The 22,457-nt window shown below is 41.9% G+C and overlaps 2 protein-coding genes across 12 annotated transcripts in view; one reads left to right on the forward strand and one right to left on the reverse strand.

Moving 5' to 3' along the window:
* Positions 1-16,575, reverse strand: part of CDCA2 (cell division cycle associated 2) — a 52,732-nt gene extending 36,157 nt beyond the window's left edge. For 8 of the 9 annotated variants that reach the window (XM_057547900.1, XM_057547899.1, XM_057547898.1 and 5 more), the window contains exons 1-5: positions 16,093-16,299; positions 15,625-15,688; positions 15,359-15,532; positions 13,768-13,913; positions 918-1,068 (exon numbers count right to left, since the gene is read on the reverse strand). In XM_057547900.1, the coding sequence (XP_057403883.1) occupies positions 918-1,068; positions 13,768-13,913; positions 15,359-15,532; positions 15,625-15,688 (535 nt within the window). In that variant the 5' untranslated portion in view covers positions 16,093-16,299. Of the gene's footprint in view, positions 1-917; positions 1,069-13,767; positions 13,914-15,358; positions 15,533-15,624; positions 15,689-16,092; positions 16,300-16,423 lie in introns of those variants that run through there. The other variant, XM_057547894.1, reaches the window with a different exon arrangement.
* A 531-nt stretch (positions 16,576-17,106) lies between these two features.
* KCTD9 (potassium channel tetramerization domain containing 9) overlaps positions 17,107-22,457 on the forward strand; it is a 78,870-nt gene continuing 73,519 nt past the window's right edge. Inside the window, exon 1 of one of the 3 annotated variants that reach the window (XR_009008568.1) lies at positions 17,107-17,365. Coding sequence is in view for 2 of the 3 variants with exons in the window: in XM_057547905.1 (XP_057403888.1) it covers positions 17,318-17,365 (48 nt within the window). In the remaining variant the exon portion in view is untranslated. The remainder of the gene's footprint in view (positions 17,366-22,457) is intronic. The other 2 variants (XM_057547905.1, XM_057547904.1) reach the window with 2 other exon arrangements.

The raw sequence follows: 22,457 nt of genomic DNA on the forward strand, positions 1-22,457 counted from the left end.
CCTTTTCTTTTGAACATTTTAAAGGATGTGGTTATGTTCTAATATTGGTTCTGCTTTGACTGTGTCTGATTTTATGAAAAATACAGCCACAGTTCCTCCTAGGTACAAAAAGGGAATTTAATTGTCTATAGAACTTTAGTAATGATGTAAATAAAATATTTAAAAGCTCAGATAAAAACTGAAGAATAGGTAAGTTACAAATTACAAATAAAAATGAGTACGTCGGAGCAGGTCACGTACTGCAGAGGTAGACGAACTGGATTTGTCTTGAGTAACAATGCCCTGCACCCAAGGAGGTGTTGAAATGTACTTGCAGATAGTTCAAGAAACCAAACAAAACCATTTGGAACCTTAGGGTTATGGTGGTTACAGCAAGACCAAGATTTTGTTTAGTTCTGGTGTTTGCAATGCTTTGCGACTGGAAAATCAAAAGTGACAGAAAAAGATTACCAAATAAATTACAATCTAAAAGTTATGGTAAAGAATATGGCAGGCTATCAAGATGTCAGACTGAATGTATCTGTTTATAATATCAGGGTTGCGAGTTTGGTATTCATGTAAATGCTTGCCAAACTTAATAATAATCCTCTAAAAAATCAAGCTTTGTGCACTCAAATCTACCACATGCCCTATTCTAAAGATGAAATGAGCCCATTGGCTTCGACATTATAACACTTAGCACTTAATTGTGGCCACGTGGAAATGTTAAGACATAGGCTCAGGAATGCTTGATATCATGTTTTTTCAAGAGAAACCAGAAATCCAGATTTTTGTGTGAAATGTCCTAAATTTTAAATGGTAGGCTCTATTGAAAAATACAGCTCTACTCAGAAAAGACTGCTTTCACACTGTAGAACTAAATCTTCTTTATACTGAGGATGGTCTGAATAAATACTAAAGCCCTTCTTTCTACTCACTCGAGGCTGTGGTCTTGAACTCTCCTTCCGTCTCTGAGAATTCAGGACAGTCAGTCATTTTCTCGTTTTCCTTTATGGAGTGAAAAGCCGACTGGAAGGCAGATATTTGCTCTCTTAAAGAATGAACATTTCGATACAAAACAGGGCTGCCCTGTTAAAATACAGAAGCACAGAGGATATTATAAATCAAACCAAAGATAGGCTGTTCGAAGAACAGAGGTAATAAGTTAATAGAGCAGAGCCTCTCCTCCCGTGAATCACACACTCTTAGTCTGAATATTCGGTGTACGGCCATCATCTTCGTTTCTCCTCTCTCCTCCTTAATCTGAGCAAAGGGCAATAGCTACATGGGAAGTATAAATGTGGAGCTATAGGCTGGCCAGTACTGACACTGACAAGCCCATGGACCAGACAGGAGAAATCTGGAGGAGATGGAAAGCACTTTAAAAAGGCACCCAGACAAAACACATCCCAATTATTTGAGGGCTTAACAATCTTTAAAAGGATTCTTTCTGGGGGCGGGGGGGGGGGGGAAGTGGGAGGGGTGGTTAAGGACCCTCTTTTATAACTGAGAGCCCATAACCTGAGATAGCCTCAGAGAATCAAATGTGAAAGGGAAAGAGGTTCCGCACAAAATGTTTGAGAGGCCAGTTGAAGAGACTATATGGATGTTGAGCTGCATGAGTTGTTTACATCTGTTGGATATTAATCCCTTAAAAAATGGGCAGAAGAACTGAACAGACATTTTTCCAAAGAGGAAATGCAGATGGCCAGTAGGCACATGAAAAGATGCTCAACGTTGCTAATCATCGGGGAAATGCAAATCAAAACCACAATGAGATATCACCTCACAACTGTCAGGATGCTATCACCAAAAAGACCACAAATAGGGACTTCCCTGGTGGTCCAGTGGTTAAGACCCTGGACTTCCAACACAGGGGATGCAGGTTCGATCCCTGATATGGGAACTAAGATCCTGCATGCCCTGTGGCATGGCCAAAAAAAAAAAAAAAAAAAAAAAGACCACAAATAACAAACACTGGCGAGGATGTGGAGAAAAGGGAACCCTTGTACACTGCTGATGGGAATGTAAATTGGTGCAGCCACTGTGGAAAACAGTATGGAGGTTTCTCAAAAAACTAAAAACAGAACTACCACATGACCCGGCAATTCCACTCCTGGATGTACACCTGAAAAAAACAAAAACACTAATTCGAAAAGATACATGCACCCCCAATGTTCATAGCAGCATTATTTACAATTGCCAAGATATGGAAGCAACCTAAGTGTCCATCAACAGATAAAGAAGATGTGGTTTATGTATACAATGGAATACTACTCAGCCATAAAAAAGAATGACATTTTGCCATTCGCAGCAACACAGATGGACTTGGAGGGCATTATGCTAAGTGAAATAAGTCAGACAGAGAAAGACAAATACTGTATAATATCACTTATATGTGGAATCTAAACAATAAACTCGTGAATATAACACAAAAGAAACAGACTCACAGATACAGAGAACAAACTAGCTGTTATGGGGCTGGGGTGGGGCAATATAGGGGTGGGGGAATGGGAGGTACAAACTATTGGATGTAAGACACGTTACAAGGATGTATTGTACAAAACAGGGAATATAGCCAATATTTTGTAATAACTAAATGGAGTGTAACCTTTAAAAATTGTATACAAAATAAAAATTAAAATCAGTAGTAAGAATTTTATGTCTGTACAGTTAGCAGAGAGTTTACCCAATAAGAACAACATAAAAAAAAAAAGAGAGAGAGAGAGAGAGAGAGACAGCCTATATGGAGATCACAAGAAACCATCAAATCCTGGAGACAGGGCTAAGGAAGAAGGGATAGGAAGAACTTGTCTATTTGGAAATTTTACCAAAGTTTCCCAAAAATATCCTTAGAAAATGATCTGCATGGCACCTTTGTCACATGTAGGTCTCAGCATAACTAGTTCCATCCAACCTAGTCTCTATTCATTTCCATCCAGACACACCCTCTCCCCAGGGGCCAGAACAATATACAGACGTTCTGAAGTAGCTTAGACACCCACCCACATATACCCTCTCCCCTCTGGCGCCCCACCAGCTAAATCTTCCTGACGTCATGGGAGCTTACTTCCTTAGAGCTAAAAGCTAGCCATTCACTGAAACTGCAAAGCCAAATAGTTAAAAATGGTCTAAGCACAGGAGCTCTCGGGAGACTCTGCTAACAGGATTTCAACCAAAGAGTCGTCAAATTGGTATTAGCAGGGATAGAAGTGCCAGATAAGTGTAAGCAATATACAATTTAATAGTTCTGTTACCTATAAAATAAATTACTGGTTAGGTTCTCTGGGGTTTTTTTCCCCCTTTTATTATTTAGACTAACATATTTCCACTGATATGGAGCTTATACCAATTTAAAAAATTATGCTAACAGGTGAAAGTAAAGTAAAAAAATTACCTCCCTTTAAGATATCATATGGAGAAAAATCAGTTAAAACCTTGAAGCCATGTTTGACGGTGAATCTGCTCACACATTGGATTCTATTCCCAATTAAATACCTTCATAAAGCAAACTCTGTTGCATAACACAACATTTAAAATTCAAATATGGTTGATGACGTAAACCTTTACGACATAAACAGCACATAACATTTATAAAAAGCTGGTGGTCAACTCTTACCTAACTGAGATATAGAGAAAGAAAGGGTTTATCCCAAAGTCATACAATTTACGTTGAATGTACATTTTTTGTACTTATATTTGAACGTGGGAGGGTTAGGTTTAATGTGCTAGGAGTTGGGAGCATTTTGAAATACTGCTTTAAACAAATTAAAGGTTCCCCAGTCAAAACTGTTGTTTCTCTGTTTCCTGACGGAGAAAGAGAACAATGCTCATGTACAAAAAATAAAGGAAGCATTCAAAACGGACTGCTTTTCTGATGCTTTTGTCTTAGGAATTACATCGGTCAGTCAGCATTCTTTCCATGTACCAGAAACTATTCAAGGGGCTCAGGATACAGGGGGAAACTACATTCTAGAGTGAAACTCTGAAAACATATTAATATAGTTTCAGGTACAAGAGGTGCTATTGAGAAGGTAAAAAAGGAGTGTAATTTAGTAATAACAGTGCTGCTTTACTTGAGTCAGGACAATGCTCTATCAGGAGTAACATCTGAGTTGGAACTGCAACAGAAAGTGGTAGTTAAGGGAAGATACTGGGGAAGGGAGGCATTCTGCAAGAACAAGGTGGAACAAGAGCAAAGGCCCTGAGATGGAAGGAGGATGCAGCAGAAAGAAGGCCAGCGTGCCCAGAAAATGGCAGGAGGTGGGGAGCTGAGAATAGGGGTAGGCAGGGCTCAGATCAGGGAGGGCACTCAAGGCTTCAAGATGGGGTTTGAGTTTAATTCAAGGCATAACAGGAAGCCACGGGAAGGTTTTAAGAGGCAGAGTGAATGATCTGATTCATTCTTTAAAAGTATCTCTTGGACTGCTCTGTGGGATGGTGGATGGACCAGGGAAGGAGGGAAATAAGGAGACCAGTTATGAAGAAGCAGCTGGTGATTCAGGTAGAAATCACATTAGGGTTGTAGCAGTGGAGCTGGGGGACATGAGGAATTACAGATAGGTTTTTGAAATGAAGCCAAAAGGTAATGATGGGTTGGATGTGGGAGATGAAAAGGAAAAAAAAAGGAAGGAACCGAGGAAGATTGGTAGGTCGTTGGCCTGAGCGACTGGATGACAGTGTGTACTGAGATGAGGAAGTGAACCGGAGGATCTCGTGGGGAATGGAAACCTGGAGTTTGGCTGTGGCCGTGTAACACTCGAAATGCTTACTGGAACACCCAAAGGGAGATGTTGAATAGGCAACTGGGTATCTAAGTCTGGAGCTCTACAGAACTCTGGGCCAATGTTAGACATTTGAGTCATCAGCCTATAAATGATGTTCAAAGCCATGGGAAAGGATTAGTTTACCTAAGGAAAGCAAAGAAGAGGGGGCAGAGGAGAGCCCTGGGGGAGCTCAAGCATTTGTGAGGGGAAAACTGGAAGGGGTGGAATAAGCAAATGAAACACAGGAACGGATGACAGTGACACAGGAAGAAAATCAGGTCAGTGTGGTATCCCAGAAACAAAGCAAAGAAAGAGCTTCAAGGAGGGAGTAGCTAAACTCAGTCAAAAGCCGAGGCAAGGTTGCGTAGGATGCAAACTTAGACTTAATCTTTGTCTTGGCCAAGGTGCGGGCCATTTGTGATCAATGGTGACAAGAGTCTTCTCCATGGAGTGGTAGAAACAAAAGTCCAACTGGAGTGGCTACAGTAGAGAGAATGGGAGGGAAGGAAGTGGAGCAAGACAGGACAGATGGCTGTTCAGGGAGCTTTGCTGCGATTGACAGGCACAGGAATGGGACGCCATGGGGGTCCAGGAAGAGTTAAAGGGACAGAGTAAGACAAATGCATGAGGAAAAACAGGGCAGAATAACACACACGGTCATAATAAGGTAAACATTTGAATATTGATGGAACCAATCTATTGGGAAATTATAGAGGATGGGAAGTGCACACGTACATTTACAATAAAAGGTATGAGGAAGAAAGAGGGCTAACTTTCCACTGAACACAATGGGAAGTCAATAACTAATGCCGTCACACTTAAAGATCAAGAAGTAGCAATTAGGCAAAAAAAAAAAAAAAAAAGAAAAAGAAAAGGCATGCAAACTGGAAAGGGAAAAGTAAAACTGTCACTATTTGCAGATACATATTATATATAGAAAACGACTACACCAAAAAACTACGAGAATAAACAAATTCGGTAAAATCGCAGAATACAAAATAAGCATACAAAAATGTTGTGTTTCTACACCCAAATAAAGAACTATCAGAAAGAGAAATTAAGAGAGCAATCCCGTTTACAACTTCATCAAAAAGAATAAAACACTTAGGAATAAATTTAACCAAGGAACTGAAAGACCTGTATCCTGAAAACTATAAGACACTGATGAAAGGAATTGAAAAAGACACAAATAAATGGAAAGATATTTTGTGCTCATGGACTGCAAGAAATAATATTGTTAAAATGTCCATACTACCCAAAGCAATCTACAGAGTCACTGCAATCCCTGTCTAAATTCCAACAGCATTTATCACAGAAATGAAACAAACAATCCTAAAGCTTGTATGGAACCAAAGAAGGCCCTGAAGAGCCAGAGCAATTTTGAGAAAGAACAGAGCCGGAGGCATCATGCACCCTGATTTCAAACTATAATACTATAGTAACCAGAACAGACAAAGACACATAGATCAATGGAACAGAATAGGGAGCCCAGAAATAAGCCAGCCCATATATGGTCAATTAATTTACAACAAAGGAACCAAGAATCTACAGGCATAACTTGGAGGCACTGTGGGTTAGGTTCCAGGTCACCACAATAAAGTGAATATTGCAGTAAAGCAAGTCACAAATATTTCGGCTTCCCAGTGCATATACAAGTTATGTTCACACCAGACTGTATTCCATTAAGTGCGCAACAGCATTATGTCTAACAGCGTACATACCTTAATTAAAAAACTTTATTGCTAAAAAATGCTAACCATCAATCTGAGCTTTCAGTGAGCAGCAATCTTTTTGCCGGTGGAGGGTCTTGCCTCAAAGACTGACCAGGCTGGTGGCTGCTCAAAGTTAGGGTGTCTGTGGCAATTTCCTAAAATAAGACAACAATGAAGTTTGCCACGTAGATTGACTTTCTTTCACAAACGATTTCTCTGTAGCATGCAATGCTGTTGGACACCATTTTACCTGCAGGAGAACTTCTTTCAGAATTAGAGCCAATCCTCTCAAACCCTGCAGCTGATTTATCAACTATGTTTATGCAATATTCTAAATCCCTTGTCAACATTTCAACAGTCTTCAAAGCATCTTTACCAGGAATAGATTTCATCTCAAGAAACCACTTTCTGGGCTTCCCCGGTGGCGCAGTGGTTGAGAGTCTGCCTGCCAATGCTGGGGACACGGGTTCGAGCCCTGGTCTGGGAAGATCCCACATGCCGCGGAACAACTAGGCCCGTGAGCCACAGCTACTGAGCCTGCGCGTCTGGAGCTTGTGCTCCGCAACAAGAGAGGCCGCGATAGTGAGAGGCCCGCGCACCGCGATGAAGAGTGGCCCCCGCTTGCCGCAACTGGAGAAAGCCCTTGCACAGAAACGAAGACCCAACACAGCCAAAAATAAATAAAATAAATAATAAAAATAAAGGAATTCCTTTAAAAAAAAAAAAAGAAACCACTTTCTTTGCTCATCCATAAGAAGCAGCTCCTCATCCATCAAAGTTTTATCGTAAGATGGCAGCAATTCAGTCACATCTTCAGGCTCCACTTCTAATTCTCTATTTCTACCACATCTGCAGTTACTTCCTTGAACCCCTCAAAGTCTTGGGCCCCACAAAGTCATCCATGAGGGTTGGAATCAACTTCTTCCAAACTCTTATTAATGTTGATATTTTGATCTCTGATCCCTTTCCATGAATCATGAATGTCCTTAATGGCATCTAGAACGATGAATCCTTTCTAGAATGTCTTCAATTTACTCTGCCCAGATCCAGAGGAACCACCATATATGGCAGCTATAGGCTTGCAAAATGTATATCTTAAATAATAAGACTTGAAAATCAAAATTATTCCTTGATCCATGGGCTGCAGAATAGATGCTGTGTTACCACGCAAGAAAACAACATGAATCACATTGTACATCTCCATCAAAGCTCTTGGGTGACCAAGTGCACTGTCAATGAGCAGTAATATTTTGAAAGGAATCTTTTTACTGAGCAGTAGGTCTCAATAGAGGGCTTAAAATATTCAGTAAACCATGCTGTAATCAGATATGCTATCATACAGGCTTTGTTGTTCCATTTTTAGAGCACAGGCAGAATAGATTTAGCACAACTCTTAAGGGCCCTAGGATTTTCAGAATGGTAAATAAACTTTGAATTCAACTTCAAGTCACCAGCAGCATTAGCCCTTAACAAGAGAGTCAGCCCGTCCTTGAAGCTTTGAAGCCAGGCATTGACTTCTACTCTTTAGTTATGGAAGCCCTAGATGGCATCTTCTTCCAATGTAAAGCTGTTTCATCTATATTGCAAATCTGTTGTTTAGTGCAGCCACTTTCATTAATTATCTTAGCTAGATCTATCTCCTGGATAACTTGCTGCTTCACCTTGCTTTTATGTTATGGAGACAGCTTCTTCCCTTAAACCTCATGAGCCAACATCTGCTAGCTTCAAACTTTTCTTCTGCAGCTTCCTCACCTCTCTCAGGTTTCATAGAACTGAAGAGAATTAGGGCCATACTCTTGATTAGGCCCTGGCTTAAGTGAATGTTGTGGCTGGTTTGATCTTCTATCCAGACCACTAAAACTTTCTCCATATCTGCAATAAGACCGTTTTGCTCTCTCATCATTTGTGTGTTTACTAGTGTAGAAATTTTAATTTCATCCGAGAACTTTTCCTTTGCATTCACAACTTGGCTAACTGTTTGGCCAAGAGGCCTAGCTTTCAGCCTATCTCAGCTTTTGACATGCCTTCCTCACTAAGCTTAATAATTTCTTGCTTTTGATTTAAAGTGAGAGATGTGCAACTCTTCCTTTCACTTGAACAGTTAAAGGCCTAATTTCAATAGTGTTATTCTCAGGGAATAGGAAGGCCTAAGGAGAGAGAGAGAGAGAGATGGGGGAACGGCAGGTTGGTGGAGCAGTTTGAACACACACACACACACACACACACACACACAAACACACAGCATTTATCGATTAAGTTCGCCATCTTATATGGGTGCAGTTCGTGGCGTCCTAAAACAATTACAATAGTAATATCAAATATCACTGATCACCCTAATAGTAATGATATGATATAATATAATAATAATAAAAGATAATAATGAAAAAGTTTGAAATATTGCAAGAATTACCAAAATGTGACACAGAGATACAAAGTGAGCAAATACTGTTGGAAAAATGGTGCCAGTAGACTTGCTCGACACAGGGTAGCCACAAACCTTCAATTTGTTAAAAAAAAAAAAAAAGAAAAGAAAAAAAAAAAGGGGGCTTCCCTGGTGGCGCAGTGGTTGAGAGTCTGCCTGCCAATGCAGGGGACACGGGTTCGAGCCCTGGTCCAGGAAGATCCCACATGCCGCGGAGCAACTAAGCCCGTGCACCACAACTACTGAGCCTGCGCGTCTAGAGCCCGTGCTCCACGACAAGAGAGGCCACGACAGTGAGGGGCCCGCGCACCAGCGAAGAATGGCCCCCGCCTGCCGCAACTGGAGAAAGCCCGCACACAGAAACGAAGACCCAACGCGGCCAAAAATAAATAAATAAATTTATTTTAAAAAATGCAAAGCACAATAAAGTAAAGCACAATAAAAGGGGGTATGCCTATACAATGAGAAAAGGACAGTCTCTTCTATAAACGGTGTTGGGAAAACTGAACAGATACAAAAAAGAATGAAACTGGACCACTATCTTACACCATACACAAAATGGATTAAAGATTTGAACATAAGACCTGAAACCGTAAACCTCCTAGATGAAAACAGGTGGTAAGCAACTTGACATAAGTCTTGGTAATGATTTTTTGGATTTGACACCAAAAGCAAAGGCACCAAAAGCAAGAACGAACAAGTGGGACTATATCAAACTAAAAAGCTTGTGCACAGCAGAGAATCATCAACAAAATGAAAATGCAACCTACCAAACGGGAGCAAATTTGCAAATCATATGTCTGATAAGGGGTTAATGTCCAAAATATAAAAAGAACTCATTTCAACTCAACAGCAGAAAACCAATCTGATTAAAAAATGGGCAGAGGATCTGAATAGGCATTTTTCCAAAGACATACAGATGGTCAACAGGTACATGAAAAGGTGCTCAGCATTACTAATCATCTGGAAAATGAAAATCAAAACCACAATGACATATCACCTCATACCTGTCAGAATGGCTATTATTGAAAACACAAGAGATAACAAGTGTTGGTGAAGATGTGGAGAAAAGGGAACCCTTGTGCACTGTTGGTCAGAATGCAAATTGGTGCAGTCACTATGGAGAATGGTATGGAGGTTCCTCAAAAAATTAAGAAGTACTATATGATCCAGAAACTCTACTTCTGGGTACTTAATCAAAGGAAAACAGTAACTCAAAAAGATATATGTAAGCCCACATTCAACACAGTATTATTTACAACAGCCAAGATATGGAAACAACCTAATTGTCGCTTGATGAATGAATGGATAAAGAAATTGTGGTATACACACAATGGAATATTATTCGGCCATAAGAATGAAACCTTGCCATTTGCAACAACACATATGGACTTCAAGGGCCTTACACTGTCAGTCAATCAGAGAAAGACAAATACATACGATCTCACTTATCTGTGGAATCTAAGACAAACACACAAAAGAAAACAAAAAAATCAAACCAAGCTCACAGATACAGAGAACAGATTGGTGGCTGGTTGTTGGGAGTGTGTAAAAAATAGGTGAAGGGGGTCAAGAGGTATAAACTTTCAGTTATAAAATAAATAAGTCATGAATATAATGTACAGCATGGTGACTATAATTAATAACACTGTATTGCATATTTGAAAGTTGCTAAAAGAGTAAATCTTAAAAGTTCTCATCACAGGGAAAAAAGAATTTGTAACTATGCGTGGTGATCATTTTGCAATATATACCCCTCATCTTTCCTCCACTACTCTTGTTTTCATTCTTGAATATCTCAATGCTAGATACTACAACTATATATTCCAGCAATTCTTTTAATAAGTACAGTCATATGATATGTGTGGGGATGTGTTTATGTACATATGTGTATGTATATCCTTAAGAAAAAAAAAAAAAGAGAAAAATCAACAGCAGATATGGAATGTCACCAAACAAAAACTGACTTAGTCCAGAGAAAGCTGAAACCGACAGGGGCTCCTTAGGGTGGTTTGATAACAGGAAACAAGCAGACTTGCTAGAGACCCCCAGAAAGGCTCAGGTTATCTAAAGCATCAGATATTCAATATGTCTGAAACAAGGGTCCAGGGCAATGTTGACGCTGTATCAGTAGCACGTGAACCCACAGATCTCTCCACAAATAGGAAAGAACCTTTATGTTTTGGAGGGAACACAGAGATTTAGGACTCTATGAGATCTAAACGGCTAAGGATAGGAGGCCTGTACTGAAAACAGTTTGTCCAAGTCTTCTCAATGACTTCCAGCCACTTTCCACATTTGCCTTCTACGGTTCTAGGGCTCAGGTTTACACCCCCAGGAATTCCCTCAAAGAAAACAGATCTGCCAAAGAGAAAATACCCACAGGATTCTAATATTTGGGAGTTCCTTCACTGAAAAAGTGGCCCTGTTGTCCTACATGGAAATCCACCAGCCAGCAGAGCCAGAACACACACAGTTAGCTCCCAGTCAGTTTTTAAAGTGTCGCACCTTCAAATGTGAACAGAGTCAAGGATCACTAGGCATCTGAAGAAAGATTTGAGCATGAGCCAGAACCTAAAATAATTAGGTAGCAAAATGAGACCCCATGAAATAAGGAAGAAAACTTCAACAAAACTATAATGTCCTCAACAATCCACAGTGAAAGATAGTCCATCATGGTAAATTAAAAGACTAAACCAAAAAAAAAAAAAAGGTACTTATTAATCACAGGAAAAACAAAAGTTATGCAAGAAAGGAAATATGGCCCTAACACACCATATGGCAATTCATGAAAAATATCTATAGGATTAGATAATACATAGTAAACCCTAATTTAAACACAAATTGTAACTGGTTGTACTGGTAGGAAGGCAGGAAGGGGAAAGTGTCAGGACAGCTATGGCTAGGAGATGTGAGAGCAAAATCCTCATTTTTCACAGAAATAACAACAATGATAGCATAAAACATACCATGTTCCAGGCACAGTTGTAAGTATTTCATATCTATTAATTTATTCAACCTCATAAAACCCTTGCTACTATTATCACCCCTGTTTTATACATGAGGAACCTGGACCAGAAAATTCAAGTAATTTGCCAAAAGTCACAATTAACTAATAATAAAGCCTAGAATCAAACACCAACAATACAACTCCACAGGCCATGTTCCCATATACTCTAACACAGTTCTCAATAAGTTTTTACACCCTAAAAAATTATTCAGCACACCAAAGACTCTTAGTTCACGTTCGTTATATCTATCAAGAATATTCCAACAGCTTTTCCAGAATTGTGGATATCCTTTAATGCAACACAAAATTCAATGAAGATTTCTTAAATGTTAGTTGCAATGTCAAATATGAAATCTTATCAATGAACTTTTCATATTCTGTTATGTTAAAATCCATGGGCCTATCCTGCAACTTGAGGGTATAATTTGCATGTACTGGTCACGTAGAAAATACTGGTTCACTCAGTTATGTGTATCTTCCAAATGTTGACATATTTTACTGTGCAATAGCCAAACGTCACATTAATATCCCCACTGATCCATCAGAAAAGTGCAGCCGTTGGGAAGCTGTCAAGTAAGATCACAGTGGTGAATACAAGTTTTCCAAAATTCTAGTTTGCTCTCAAAAACTCGAATTTTTTTCATTGGTATGAAATATCTGGCTTTCCTTGAAGTGGCAGGTTCACTGTTCATTTCTAAGAAAATGCCAGCCACATTCCCAAGTCTGACTAACCATGTCTGTCAGTCATTCTTTCAAATAAACACGATGTTCCATGAAAAAAGTGGCTAGTTCAACTCACAGCTCAAACAATCATATCCATGACTTTTCTGGAAACATCCACCACACTTCGGTATATACTTCGGAAGTGCCTGGTGTCTACTTCCCATTTCATCACACATAATATTCCAGGGTTGAAAATTAATAAAATGTATAATTTTTATTGCTTCATCAAGGATGTTAAGTGAAACTGGCCTTATTATTGTTTTCTGTAAATGATGAACAGGGTTGAAGGTAAAATGACTGCTTGAGGCCATCAGTTTTAACCACCACTGCTCTTACACCATGAGTGCAAACAGCAACACAGTGAAAAAGGGCAAATAACGCCTTAGTGCTGTTTCAACAAATAGTTTGACCTCATGGACCTCTTGGATGGGACTCAGGGATTCCCAGGAATCTGCAGATAATTTCTGAGAAGCCCTGCACTGCATTAAACATCCTCATGTATACACAGGGTCTAAAATGAAAAATAAAGAAGTGCAAATAAAAGTACCTTTTAAAACAGGAAGGCCCATACCAAAAGAGCCAAAAGAGCCAAAGAAGGGCAAGCCTGGGACTGCCTTTCATAGCGAGTCTTGTACTATTTGACTTTTTTAGAAGCATGTATTATTCTGATAAAAATCTGCAAAAATATCTAAATACTTCCCCAGCAACAAACACTTCGCTCCTTTCTACAAGGTTATCCCAAATACATTTTGGTTGGGGTGTGGGGAACTCTTGCCCCTACATGCCAACACACAGTAGTCACAAAAGTATTAGACACTTACAGACAAAATATTAAAAGAAAAAGGTCGGAAAACACTGCCTCACCTCATTAGAGAAAAACAGACATGAACTAGACAAAAATGTGCAAAATAAAACAGAAAGCACCTCCAGAACACCATTTCTATCCAGGATCTCATAACCTTTAATAGATCCATGTTCAACATCAACATTTACACTAAGTGCACAATCTCTGTAAGACACAGAGAAAATATTCTCTCTCCAGATCCAAAACAGATGAGGTGCACTGGACAGTACCAACACTGGACAAAAGCTTTCTAACAGAGCAAAACATCCCCTAGAAGAATTCATGACGGAACTTAAAAAAGAAAACCATACCTGACAAGGGGAATTCTTGGTCAAAGAAGCATTCTTTAAATTCCGCTGCTGGGCAATGAAACGAATTAGATGGTTTGTTTCAGGAGAGCCCCGAACACCAACTGTAGAGCGTCGTCTGGATTTTTTAAGGTAGGATGATGACTTTCCTATAATGAAAACTCTCTTGTAAGTTGGAACAAAACAAGGCAATCAGTAATCATGCCCTGAATACCCATGATCCACCAGCCTGAGAGAGAATATGATGAATGCACGGTACAGAGATCTAAGTGGAAAAGTACAGGCAAAACTGTGCACATATCATCAGATGGGTAGGTACCTTTGTTTTGTCTATTGATTTATTCCGTGCTCCTGGAGCAGTGCTTGGCACATAGGAGGCGTTTATCAAAAAGTTGTGGAACAGGGCTTCCCTGGTGGTGCAGTGGTTTAGAATCCGCCTGCCAATGCAGGGGACATGGGTTCGAGCCCTGGTCCGGGAAGATCCCACATGCCGTGGAGCAAATAAGCCCGTGTGTCACAACTACTGAGACTGTGAGCCACAACTACTGAGCCCGCGAGCCTCAACTACTGAAGCCCGCGCGCCTAGAGCCCGTGCTTCACAACAGGAGAAGCCACCACAATGAGAAGCCCGCACACCGCAACGAAGAGTAGCCCCCACTCGCCACAACTAGATAAAGCCCGCGTGCAGCAACGAAGACCGAACACAGTCAAAAATAAAATAAATAAAATAAATAAATTTATTAAAAAAAGTTGTGGAACAAACGCATGAATATATTTGAATTAACAGGTCTCATTTTTGTTTCTTATTTCCTGCACAGAGTTGGTAATGGATTGCTTTGGACTAAAAACTTCTCTTTTTCTGATCCCCAAGGACGATCTCCCCCCAGGCATACGCTCTCATGTCCTCAATTGTTCAAAATAATTTGTTTCTCTTAGATACCTGTCTACCTTCAGCACACTACCCTGAATTCCAGCCAGTCTAGCTTTTTAAAGGTCTAAGAATGATGTTCTTGAGAAGGGAACACAGGTTGGCATCCACTTCAGTCTTGTCTCCATCAGGTATTACTAGTCTAGTGCCCTCTGACTTTCAAGTACCCCATTACCCTCCATTTCTAAATTCTGTTCTCTAATTCCATTCCCATTATTTGTTTCTTCAGCTAAATCAGACTTCACAGGTGAATTTCATTTCTACTCCATAAAGGAGATAAGCCTGAGTCAATTTTGTTTGCGATTTTGAAAGAGGCATGCCCCAGTCTGTCAATGTCATATTTTAACTGCCCTTCAACTTTCTCTCATTTTTACCATACATGACCATAAAATGTATTACATTTTCGCATACACACTCCTGTATCCCATGTGTCGGGTCAAAAAGCGACTCGCACAACATGTCCTTTTCTAGTTTGGGCCTGGAGCGTAGCTGTGACTTAGGAACACTATCATGCTGGGTGCCCTGGGACCCTGATCTCCCTGATCCAGCAAGTCTGAGAGTCAATCAATTTAGATAAAGTAATAAGATAGACAGGGTAAGTGAACAAAATAGAGTTTAATTTTTCAACTTTTAAAGGCACTGCAATAGAAGAACAACATCTCTTACCTGAAGAGTTCTTTACAAAACTTTCAGGTGTAATTCCCAATTGCTCCACGGTTACTGTGGAAAAGTTCAAAGGTGACTGAAAAGCATCTGACATGCAACGATTAGGAGTCACTTCAGCTGCAGGCTTGGGAGGAGTTACAAGCTTCCCATTTCCCAAAATGAAAGAGGTATTTTCTGAAACAGACAATATGTAGGGTCTAAACATCATTATCAAGATAAACACCTAAACCTTAAATTTCACAAAGAAACAACAGGCCACTACATACCAGCGTTATTAATAGCAGACGCCTTGGTTTCAAGTGGCTTGCTGTCTTTTGAACTATCATCCATCTAAAAAACAGAGAGAAGAAAAAAAAAGAAAAATAACCCCACCTCCAAAATTAATGTGATTTGATCGAGATCCTCTTTCAAGACTGACAAGAGACTACTTTTGGAACTCAAATTAAAGAGAAATGGAGGAAACTGCTGTTCGGAATGAAACAAAGCAGATCCCATACTATAAAGCCAAGGCTTTTCTACCTTTGCGAACATGAGAATCATCTAGGCACCCTGTTGGAGAAGCAGCTTTGCGGATTCCCAAAAATTCTAATTCAGGAGGTCTGGCTGGGCCCCAGAAATCTGCATTTTAAAAAGCACGCGGGTGATCCAGTAGAACAGACTTCTGAGAAACACGTCGAAGAAACAGCTTTGCGGCACTACAGTCTCGGAAATCCCAACCAGGCCGCTTGCCTTACCTCGCTCTCGGGTTTATTTTGAACACTCCGCCGATGAGTGTCGTGGCTGTCGTGCCTTCTAGACCTCGGCTCTCTGGTCCTGATGGGCTCGCTCGAGAAAGTAACTGTCGGCCGCCAAGCCAGCCGCGGGGGCCTACCTGGTCCCCGGCCCCGGACACCCAGACCCCACAGCCGGCGTTACCTACACCCTCCCCTCCGCCCGGCCGCGGCCCGCCGCCCGATTCAAATCGCCGGCCCCGCCTCCTCGGCGTCCCGGCGTTACTCTGCGAATCTCTACGCCCACGCCACTCGCACGTGTGCGCGCGCGCACCGAACTCTCCCAGACCTCTACCTCGCCTTCCCAGGAACAGGAGTGGCTTCGTGGGCTCGGAGAAACACCACCGCTAGCCGCCGTTAACACACTGTCCAGAGAGATCCACTGCTGACCTGTGTCCGCGGGAACTATTTTCCGTGAGAGCCTCGCGGAGGAACCTTTGGTTAGCCGTTTGGCTCCGTCCCAGGCCTTTCGATTGGATGCTGCGAACTTCGAAAAGAATCATTGAACCAATCCTGACAGAACGACGGGCTGGCTCTTACCCAATCAGCCAGTCCCGACCGCAGCCGTTTCCTCGGTGGGTTGAGCGAGTGGGAGGGGTTAAAGTTGGGAGGCTCTGACTGGTTGTGGATCACTTCCAGCGCTCTGCCTCTGCCCTCAAGCCCCGCCTCCGTATGCAGATGAGCTCTACCTGGTGTTGGCTATGCGCCTGCTCAGTAACGCTTTGAGCCGCCGTTCGGCTCCAGGTTCAGCTCTGATTGGCTGATAACCCTTCCCCGTCGGCTAGACTGCAGCCTCTCTTCCCTCCTTCCACCTGGGCTGGGTTAGTTAGAGCCCACCCAGTGCAGGGCGATGATTGGCTAAATTTTGGCCGGCGCTGCCTGATGATTGGCGGAGCTTAGAGTCAGTCTGGGAGAGGTGGGGGAAGGGCCCCAGGCTGATTGAGGAGCCCAGGGGCGGGGTGGGAAGGAGGACCCGCCAACCTTGGGGTGTGGGACGGAGAGTGCGTGCCTGTGTGTGTGCGTGTGCGTGTGCGTGTGCGTGTGTGTGTGTGTCAGTAAGGGAAGGAAGGTGGCGAAGGGAGGAGAGTCCGAGTGGGTGGAGGGAGGGGAAGGGCGGGAAAAGAAAAAGGTGGGAGGAGAGCCAGGTGGGAGGGTGGCGACTCACTCAGGACCCAGTGGGGGCAGCGCGATGAGGCGGGTGACCCTGTTCCTTAACGGCAGCCCCAAGAATGGAAAGGTAAGGGGGTCGGGAGGAGGCGAGGCGGGCCCGGCTGCTGGGGGGCGAGGGCAGCGGAGTGCGGAGCGGGCGCACAGGGCAGAGGGCTGAAGTTGGGGAGAGGGGCTGGGAGCGGGGAGGTGGGCGTGCGCCGGGGTGGGGGGCGTCCAGGAGGAGGCGAACGTCGGGTCCCCGCGGCCTCCTCCCCACCCCCGGGATCCCTAGCCCGAGCCTGCCCTTGGACTCCCCAGCTGCTCTGGGGACCAGCGCGCAGGTCAGCTTGTGCTCAGTCGTTCCTAAGTCCAGGTGTGGGTCCTGGAGAACAGAGGACTCGGAGGGCGTGGGGAGGGCCGCTGTCACCTGATGCTTCTATTCCTCTTCCCACTTCCCCCAAGACCCCGCTGCCCCCCACCCCTGGCTACAGAAGGCGCTGGTTCCCACCTTCGTGCTGAGTAATGGTCTGCTCCAGAAAGTAGCCGTAACGGCTAAGGCGTGTAAGGTTGATCAGGTGAAAAGAATTTCAACTCTTTCTCTCCCTGGATAAGTAAAACACTCTCCCATCCTAGGGCCAATAAGACGGATGGAAAATTGGTGACATTTTCTTGATGGTCCCCCTCCCTCCCCCCCTTTAGAAGCCCCAAGCCCCGCCGCCGCCAAACTTTTGTACTCTCTGTAGTCTTTCGCCGTATTTTAGTTCCTTAGAGGACTAGGGCAATAGAGCAAAGTGGATTGATTGGACATTGCTCTTTGCTGTGTTAGGCCTTTGTTGAGTGTGTGGTGCTAAATATTTTTCCAACGCTGGAGTAAGCCAACATGAATCCTGTTCCTTCTCAGCCTCTTGCCCCACCCAGGAAAGTTCGGCTTCTTTGGAAAATTCGACTGTTCAAGGCAGACGTTTATGGTGTGGCTAAATGACATTTAGAAATAATTAAGCCTTGTGAGTCTGAGATGAAGATAGATTGGGCTCCCTGTTTCATTTGCCAGAATGGTTTGCTTCCTGCATCTTTCGGAAACACAGTACATTTTTAAATAGAGTAATTGTGCCACGGTTTAAAAAAATGGCTTCCCAACTATGCAGTTTTGAGTAAACGTGCTGTAAAAATTTGAACCGCACTGTAGTGTGTTGACTATAATGTTGCATTCTTCTGGCTTTGGAGATTTAATACTCATATAAAAACAGAACTGGCATAAATTCAAGTTCTTGAATTTTCACAAATGCTGCCTCAAAATAGGCTTCCCAAGATTCACATTATTTCTGACCCTTATTAACTTTTTCTGTACCTGTTTTGTCTGTTGATTACTACTGATAATCTAAAACATATATTGTTACAGGAAGAAAGATTTAGTAGATCCAAAGTTACAATTGCAGTACGTTCTCAAAAACAGATCTCTGATTGACCCTTTTATTTAACATCTCTGCTGTGTTATTCCATGGAAAACAAGATGTTTAGACCCAGCCATAAATATTTAACTATTTCTTCTGAAAGTACTGAATTTTGTTCTTGTCAAAAGTTGGCTGGCTTAGTCTTGCCATATTTTCAATAAGGTGGCTTTTTTCTGAAAGCTGCTTACTTTTGACTAGGTTAGGTTTTTGGATTTGATTTTATTTGCTTTAAAAATATTTTGCTAGAGAATCTCAGAGAATTGGAAAAAAACTCATCTCAAATAGCTAAATGTGTTTGTTATAAAGATTATAAAAACCCAAACTGGAGAATACCAGTATGATTCAATATTCAAAATAAGTCATGCCATAATCCTTGCTGCTTAACTGGAAAACATATTCTGTGCCAAACTTGTCAGTGTTTCCTCTCGTCTCCCTTAAGCTGATTTAAAAAATTATACTATAATTACTCTTATTTGACCAAAGAGAGCGGAATAATACAATCACAGCCTGCGTTTTCTGTATAAATAAAGTGACTGTATTTCGTCAGGGTTGGCATAATCTTGACATGATTTTTCGTGGAGCTGAAACAAAGCACTACAAGGAGATAGCCTTTGGTTTCCTATCCACCGGTTGGAATGTCTGTGTCACTTTCATCATCTCCTTGTTTACCTAGCCTCTATTTTTGTTTCCTGGCCATAAGAGTAATGCCTGTCTTTTTCAAATAAGTTTCCCTCCCTTAAGGCTTGTTCAGTGATTGCCAGACCGGGCCTTGAAGCCTGGGGTTAGGAAGACACAGAGTCACCGCAGGGGACTACATCATAGACTTCTGACTTTTCCGTACACTGAGTAAACATAAGTGTGACTACTAAATGTTTTGAAGAGGGGGCTGTGCCTTCTCTAAAACAGTGCTTTCCAGAGTGAGAGGGTCCACCACACGGGGCGTGCAAGAGGATCCAGTAGAGTTTAAGAAGAAATATACCTTTTATTTATATTTTTTACTTAAAGATATAAAATTATATTAAGACTTGGTTTGTCCAATCTGGAAAGACACAGGTGCTTTTAATGACTGAGAATGTCAGCTGGTCTCAGGTCTTCTGAGGAGGCCGGACGTTCACATGGGAAAAGCTGACAGTTGCTTCTTCGCTAGTTGGTTCCCTTTGGCATATTGTGATGTGGTGAAGCTTACATGTGCCAGGTTAAGATGTGTATTATACCGTTTTCACTAAATTAACCCTCACCAAAATGCCAAGTGGCTTGACAAGATTCCTTCAAACAAGATGCAGATCGAAGACAATACTAACTAGGCAAGCACAAGTAAGCCATGAGAAATGGCAGGGCTGCCACTTCTTTTTTTAAAATATTTATTTAATTAAATTAATTTATTTATGGCTGTGTTGGGTCTTCGTTTCTGTGCGAGGGCTCTCTCCCTAGTTGCGGCAAGTGGGGGCCACTCTTCATCGCGGTGCGCGGGCCTCTCACTATCGCGGCCTCTCTTGTTGCGGAGCACAGGCTGCAGACGCGCAGGCTCAGCAGTTGTGGCTCACGGGCCTAGTTTCTCCGCGGCATGTGGGATCCTCCCAGAGGATCCTCCCCAGGGCTGCCACTTCTAATATAAACTATCAGATTTTTTTAAAAAAAGGGACTTCCGTGGTGGCACAAAGGGGTTAAGAATCCGCCTGCCAATGCAGGGGACACGGGTTCGAGCCCTGGGCTGGGAAGATCCCACGTGCCACGGAGCGACTAAGCCTGTGCGCCACAACTACTGAGCCTGCGCTCTAGAGCCCGCGAGCCACAACTACTGAAGCCCACGCACCTAGAGCCCATGCTCCACAACAAGAGAAGCCACTGCAATGAGAAGCCCGTGCTCGCTGCAACTAGAGGAAGCCTGCACACAGCAATGAAGACCCAACGCAACCCAATAAATTAATAAATTAAAAATGCCAATCTTTGGGGCTTCCCTGGTGGCGCAGTGGTTGAGAACCTGCCTGCCAATGCAGGGGACACGGGTTCGAGCCCTGGTCTGGGAAGATCCCACATGCCGCGGAGCAGCTGGGCCCGTGAGCCACAACTGCTGAGCCTGCGCGTCTGGAGCCTGTGCTCCGCAACAAGAGAGGCCGCGACAGTGAGAGGCCCGCGCACTGCGATGAAGAGTGGCCCCCGCTCGCCGCAACTAGAGAAAGCCCTCGCACAGAAACGAAGACCCAGCACAGCCATAAATAATTTAAAAAAAAAATGCCAATCTTTAAAAAAAACAAAACAAACAAAGAAAAAACAATGGATCTCTAGATCGGAGAAGAGGGCAAAAAGCCCCAAATTTTAAAGAAGACTATTTGAAGTCCTATTTAATAACTGCTATTAACAGTAAACTGCTCCCCAAGTGTATGTCGTTCTTTGAGATATTAGCCAATAATAGGATGAGGTCATCCCAATTAGCAAGACATTTCAAAATACTTTCCAGCACACAAAGGCAGTTTCAGATTTTTTTTTTTTCTTTTTCTTTTAATGTATAAAGTCAACCTTGAATTTGGCAGGAGTTCACTAAATTTAATGATAAATATTTACGGGATTTTTACTGGTTGACTCATCGTCTTAAGTCAATAAAAGTCCTCTTATCATTTGGGAAATTATATTCTTCCTGACAGTGGTATATACTTTATAAGTAAGTAAATAAGTATACAAATGTTTGAGCACATGCCCAAAAACGTTTTACTTAAGGGGTACGTAGTGAAAAACATTTGAAGGCCATATTTCTAAACAAATGGGATCTTTACATTTTAGTTTAAGTTGCTCCAGAAGAGTCGGGTTTGAACCTTTTCATCCTCTCTCCATATGCCTCAGAATTCCCGTTGTTCTCCTTTTAATATTCTGTGTAATAGTTGGCATCGAGGAATATGAAGTGAGAACTTAGGTCTCTGAATGTAGTGAGTGGCTTCTGAGCAACCCGATGTAAATTCAAAGTTTCCGTGCATCTTGGACATAAGTTGCTTTTTTTTTAAATTGAGAATATTCAATAATGTGCTGTGCCAGTTGTAGGCCTTTTGTATACCTTATTCATTCATTCAGTCGACACTTAGACTGAGTTCCGTCTTGGAGGAGGAACCATGCCAGGCACTGCAGATATAGTGGGATATGAAATAGATCTTAATTCTGTGCTGATGTTTACAGTCTTGGTCCCGGACCTGTTTTCTTCTGGCTTTGATATTAGGTCAGAAATGTGTTGTTGGTATTAACAGAGTTTCCAGAGTTGAATTCATTGTGTTGAGTTGAAAAGGTGGAAATCTATGTAAAGCTTTGTCTATTGAAATCTAAACATCAATAAGAAACCTGCTCTTCAAGTTTAAACGTTTTTAAAATGTATTTGATACATATAAAAGGATACGATAAAGAATACTAATATGCATGAAAATTAAAAGGAAAATAATATAATGAATATCAGTAAACTTACCACACAGCTCAAGAAATAGCATATTATCAAAACTTAATGTGCTTGTCTACTTTCCTATATTTATCCCATGAAGGCAGCCAATTTCATGAATTCTTTTTCAGTAAATAGTTTTGCCACGTATGTATGTATAAGTAAACTATATGTTTTGTCAGCTTTGGGATATATCACATCCTAAATTGGTATCACATTGTACATAGTCTTTTTGGACGTGAGTTTTTCATTCAGTATAATATTTCTAAGATTTCATCCATTTTGTCCCACATACTGATAGTTTAGTCATTTTC

Source organism: Balaenoptera acutorostrata, chromosome 6 (genome assembly GCF_949987535.1).
Source record: "Balaenoptera acutorostrata chromosome 6, mBalAcu1.1, whole genome shotgun sequence".
Classification (NCBI taxonomy): domain Eukaryota; kingdom Metazoa; phylum Chordata; class Mammalia; order Artiodactyla; family Balaenopteridae; genus Balaenoptera; species Balaenoptera acutorostrata.